The 6141-nt window shown below is 34.3% G+C and overlaps 1 protein-coding gene across 1 annotated transcript; it reads left to right on the top strand.

Moving 5' to 3' along the window:
- Positions 1-2197: 2197 nt before the first annotated feature.
- LOC111921657 (uncharacterized) lies at positions 2198-2704 on the top strand. The gene has a single exon (XM_023917238.1). It carries the CDS (start codon positions 2198-2200, stop codon positions 2702-2704), a length of 507 nt encoding a protein of 168 aa, XP_023773006.1.
- The last annotated feature ends 3437 nt before the right edge of the window (positions 2705-6141 follow it).

Genomic DNA, 6141 nt, shown 5'->3' with positions numbered 1-6141 from the left:
GTAGTTTATGTTTGTATAAATTACAATATCCTGGGTAGTTATGTAATATATATCACTTTGTAATAGTCGGTTTGTATCCGGTAGTTTGTAAACTCTTTATCAATGTAAAATATTGTTTTTATGAATATGCAAGTAGCATGTTTTGGAGTAACTATATTGTCAAGTATGAAAGTTAGGGTCTTTCAACAGGCATATCAACATGTGTCACGAAGACAATTATCATTCTACAAACATAATCTAGCGGGCCGACATTGATGCCTTCGACCCACAAGTATAGTGAATAGACTCGCCTCTCAGTCGACTCGGCTCCTACCACTCTCTCTTTCTCTCTATTTCTCTCTCTCTCTCTCTCCCTCTCTATCTCTCTCTCTATCCCTCTCTCTACTGAAAATATAAGTGCTAACCCCACCTAGGTAATCATACAAGGAACACTCTCAATCCATTTCCCAAAAACTAAGAGTTGGCCAAAAGTGAACTCAGGTCAAATTTAAAGGTCAAAGACAGAGTCCACATCATCAACACTCCTCCACGTCGTGGGCACAAAACGACAAGACACTCGACTGGCCTCTGGTCGCCATGCCGTGACAACCTAGTTCCACACTATAGGGACCAGTCTGAATGGATTATTTGATTTTAGCTGCTCTTAACTTATTTCCAGGGGCTCAAAATCCCAAATCCACTCCTTCCAAATATCTTGATGAATAAAGTTTCCAACTTTATCCATTAAGACAAGATCTCAAAACCTAGGTTTTAAAGGCCATTTAAGATGTTCAACTCATCCATTAAGTCCTTAATCACATAAGATACGTGTCCAAACTTTCCAAAAAGCATTTAGGGGTACTATTGATCTCTAAAAATGTAAACTTTATGGACATGCATGCCCCATGCATGTCCTTCCTCAAATCTAGGTCAAAAGAGGAAAAGGGGACCCAAATCTCATGCAAGATTTCCAAATCACAACAAATTCTTAGATCTATGAAATATAAGGTCATCGGGACTCCTAAGAGTCATAAGTTGCAAACTTTATCTCTTTGCTCCACTCAAAATCCAATGAAAGAGTTTATTAATCAAAATAACTTTAGATCTCTAAGGAAAAGATAAAAACTAGATCAAGATCCTTACAAAATGTCCAACAAGATGCTTTCAGAAGTTGGGGAGTGTTTTGCTGGTCTCTTGCACAAAATCTTCCTCTACTTCTTTCAAAATCACCAAAAGCTAGCAAATGAGCTCTAAGAGCTTCAATAACATAAGGGTTATGGTTTCTGAGGGTTTGAGAGTGATGGAGGTTGATGGTGAATAAACCCTCGCCTCCTTATTCCTTTAAATAAGGTGTAAAGCCCGAAAATTATGGTTTTATTAAAATCAATTGTCACGTCATGACATCTATGGCCACGCCATGATGGGTCTTTTAAATCCCGCAATCTTTGAAAACATTGTCACGTCGTGGCCACCCAGAATGAAGACTTATAGTATGATGGATTATTTCATACATGAAGCGGGTGTTACAGAAGGAGACATACGACCATTCTTAGGGTTATTAAAGGATCACTCAAATTGGAAAAAAAATGAAAATACTTGTAAATGCAAGGCACACGAGAGGTTAAAATTGTGAAGCAATACAAAATGTTAACTCGAAGACAAGTATGTAACATATTTTAAATTAGAGGATCATCTAAGATTAAAAAAAAATTAACATCAAGACATACAAATTACTCCAAACATAAAGAACGTGATTTACTTTTATTTTTGCAATTAACATGTTAACAAATAAAAGTTCTCACAAACTATCATGAACATACTTGCTATCTCCTGAAATGTAAGTCAGTCATCTTCCTATTTTTTCTATTAAATCCTCATCTCTTAAAAATCTACTTCATTTCAACTTGACCTGCGATTTTCATGTCGTATTGAAATTGACCACATAACATATAATTTCTTTAAAAGAATTTGGTAAGTTGAATAAAATAAAACACACTTATCCACCTTTTTTGTTTTAGACACTCTCTCACCTCATCTCGAAATCCGTGGGGAATCAAACACACACACATATAGATACAGAATTCTGTACGTATATCCCACGAACACACACCATCATTTACCAATTATCGATCATCTCTCAGTTTTCCCCAATCCATTTTGGGATTTGCATCTCCCTGTTTTCCAACTAGGGTTTCGTTTTTCCTCCGATCGACGAACCATGAAAGTTCACCCAACACCCAATAGGCGAAACATCACCGTGCGATACGATTTCGCCTCTCAATCCAACGCCGCCGACGTTATTTGCCGGCAAAAGAAGCTCCGGCGACTCCCTCATATCTTCGCCAAAGTCCTGGAGCTCCCTTTTTACTCCGACGCCGACGTCTCCATCCAAGAAACATCTGATTCGCTCAAATTTGTCGTCGATACAGACGACGACATCGGCACCGATATTGCTGCTCACACGATCGAGATCTACCCCGGCGTTACTAAAATCGTTGTAGGGGGGAGGCGAGTGGTTAATAGTTGCGCAAATCCGGTTAATGAGCTTGCGCTTGACGTGTGGCGGTTCCGGCTTCCGGCGTCTACGCAGCCGGAGCTTGCGACTGCATCGTTTACCGACGGAGAGCTTGTAGTTGTTGTGCCGAAAGATGTTAATTTGGATGGAAATCAGGGAGATCTTTGGGATGAAGGTAACGAAACAGGGCAATTTGTTCTTGTACAGTAATCGAAATATTTTACCTAGTTATTATTATGTTTCTTGAGTCAAATGTGATGAAATTGCTGATTTCTGATCCTCAAGCTATATGTTTCTGAATACTTCTGTTACTTATGATGATATCATCTTCTTCTCCATTGGGTTTTCAAGTCTTTTTTATTAATTTTAATCCATTAGGTGCTACTTTATGGTTTCTTTCATGATAATGATCTTATTTGGGAGCTTATTGACATTGATAGAATCATTGTCAATCATACAAAAAAGCAATCAAAATCTAGTCAATTTGGTGCATAATGCTCAGTCTTAAAAGTGATCAGGTGGTATTGAAGATTCAGAATCAGATAATTAGCTCTAATAGAACAAGCCTTTGCTACTTAGGTTTGTAATCATCACCTTTTGATAGTGACACAGTGTTAGGTATTTGGAAAGTTGTAGCTATATGAGAAAGTAATAAATAGAATAAGGGTATATATATTATTTTACTCTAATCAATTTTGTTGTGGCTACTATCAAATGATTATTTAACCTCCAAAAAATTAGAAAATTCTAAGCAAAAGTACAATTTTGCTTCCATTTTTGTCTCTAATTTGTATATGTGGTTTGCTTTCGCCTCAACCCTGCTTTGTTAATGCAATGGGTACTTATAAGCCCCTGATTGCTACAACCATAGCAATTTAAAGGTTAGGTTAAATGCATGAAATAAGAAAAGAAATTAAAAATATAATGCTATAACAAAAGGATATAAAAATACACGAATAAATAAAAGTACATTGCTATTTATTGCATTAATACTAACCTAACAATTTCCCGTTTTCTAGTTTCTTTACCCCAAGAAACACAAAATATCTTTTTTTCCAGCATCATGAGTACCCATGTTTGTGTTTAATTAAATCACCCGCCTTAAAAAATATTTATTTGTGCTAGTATACGGACCTTATTTGTGTATGCTTGAGTGGCGAATTGGTAAATATTCAGAAATTTAAAGGGCTAAAAGGAGGAGGATAGAATTTGTTAAAGTTGAAAATAGAATACTGGTTATCTTGTTGAACTTTTATTGATGATTGGATGTAGGGCACCCTCCATCTTTTGGTCACCACTTTGTTAGATGCACATGGAGTTTTGGTTACTTTTGGTTTTAAACTTGAAATGTTGGTGTTGTTAAGTTACCTTGAGAAAAGCTTTTAACTTTTTCCTTCTTTTAGAACCACAAAGAAAGATTCTTGATTGTGTGCGTCCTACCACCATTGAAATTTACCTAAAATTTGACCAAAATTGTGAAATAAAATGGTGGATGGTGTGGGTTTTTCATTTTGTCACATAGCACCCTAAACATAGCGAATGGTTATTGGGTGTGGGGCCATCTGTATTGTGTTTTGTTGAGGTGTTTGAATGTGTTTTTATGTATATATTATTGCAACTTGAAATTTCGATAATGGGTTTTGGATAAAAATTAACCATGCTTATGATACTTTGATTATTATGTTCAAATTAATAAGATTTGAAAGAGTATGTAATAAGTTGTAAGAAAATTTCCTACTAAAAAATAAACACTTAGACATTTTGATTTTTGAATAATAGATAGGAAAAAAAACACATATTAATGGATCCACGTTTCTTATTCATTATCATACATTTTAAATATCTTATCAATAAAAAAACTAAATGATAAGTCAAATGTCATAATTAATTTGTAGGTATATGAAAGATATATCAAATTGACATGTTAACTTTTCTTTAAAATCATAATCTCCCTTTTTACATATAATTTCAGAAATATACCGGTAATAAAAGGCAAAAAATTGGTTTAACCATCGGAATGATACTTTTTTAATTGAACTATTGATATATTTTTCTAAAATCATATGTATGAAACTTTGAATAATTATAAAAACCACTATAATTTAAAACTTGTTTTGTTTACCAAAATATTTTTCTTTTTTATGATTGTGTTAATTTAAAAAGAGAAATTAAATATCTTTATAATTTATCTCCTACCTATTTTAATATCACATTTAATAAAATAAATGATATTTTAAAACACTCGTATTTCAAAGAAAAAACTAAAAAGATATTTCATTATTTCTTTAAAACATGACCAAAGGCTTTTTGTTTTTTTGTGTTTAAACCAAACGTACTTTTACCAATTAAAATCAATAGCCTTGAGCCCTTGACTTGTATGAGCTGATAATGTAGGTCCACTATTTTTAATCATAAATAATGGTATGGTTTTGGTATCTTATAGCAAGATCTATACTCTATACTTAATGCTACAATTAGTGCTTACTCCAAGGGTGTGGGTCAATCAAAGATGCCAAGAGCGTATGTGATGGTGTAGGTGACTTTCGGGTGATTGTCTCTTGGAATGCCATGCTGGCAGCTTGCTTGGATCATGATGAAACGAGTCATTGCATTTAATATTTTATCTTTGATGAAAATAGTAGCAGTCGAAAACTTTTACAGATCCAAAAATAATAATAATAATAATAATAATAATAATAATAATAATAAAACTAAAAACAATTTTGGAATTTTTTATTTTGAAAACTTTTACAGATCCCTAGTTTGAATCTGGATTCACACAAATTCTCATCAAATTCTTTCAAATCAGGGCTCTGACATCAACTTGTACTATCTCAAAATCACAATAAATTTTTTCATTTTTAATTAAAGAAAAATCATTGTTTTTCAATCATCCCAAATCTGCAAATCATAAGCACCCAAGATCAAATACAAATGTTCCAAAATCAATGTATCATAACTCCTTCAAAACATGTCACTAAAGGATGTGTACGATCACACTTTTGCTTTTCCCAGATCATCTGAAGTATCTGAAACATAAAAATTAAACTATAAGTCAAAGTTTAGCGAGTTCCCCAAAATACCACCACACACATATATAACAACATGCATATTAGGCCCACAACCATCGGACTGGATTACCCTTAAGCCCACAACATGAGTCTGACTTTCCTTCCTAGCCCACAACTCATGTTTGGATTGCTCCCGAGCGTACAACATAAGTCTCGCTTTCCTTTCTAACCCACAATTTATGTTTGGCTTGCTCCTAGGTTTGTTGGCTTTCGCACAAAGCAATATTGTCTCAACCCAACCGCACTATGTCGACATATACAACAGATAAATATATAACCAGCAAACAGATAATCATACAGATCTAACAGATCATTACAAAATAGCAACATCCTATATATCAGGATATGAACCCGAATGGACCGACGTTGGTGCCTTCGACCCACGAGTACAGTGAGGAAACTCACCTCACAGTCTGAAAAAATAGCAAAAAAGAACGTTACTCCAAATGTCAACTCTACATGTCACCTATACAAAAAACAATGACCTAACTCAAACTACAACTCAAAATACCCCTAAGTCAAACTTGGTCAAAATCCTGGTCAAATGTCAAAATTCAAAAAGTCGACGAGTCAACT

Source organism: Lactuca sativa, chromosome 9, assembly GCF_002870075.4.
Source record: "Lactuca sativa cultivar Salinas chromosome 9, Lsat_Salinas_v11, whole genome shotgun sequence".
NCBI lineage: Eukaryota > Viridiplantae > Streptophyta > Magnoliopsida > Asterales > Asteraceae > Lactuca > Lactuca sativa.
Note: the sequence above shows the minus strand (reverse complement) of the source record. Positions and strands in the feature narration are given on the sequence as shown.

What these genes read in the sequence shown, in the direction of transcription:
- LOC111921657 (XM_023917238.1), top strand. Translation starts at nt 2,198, where the DNA reads ATGAAAGTTCACCCAACACCCAATAGGCGAAACATCACCGTGCGATAC.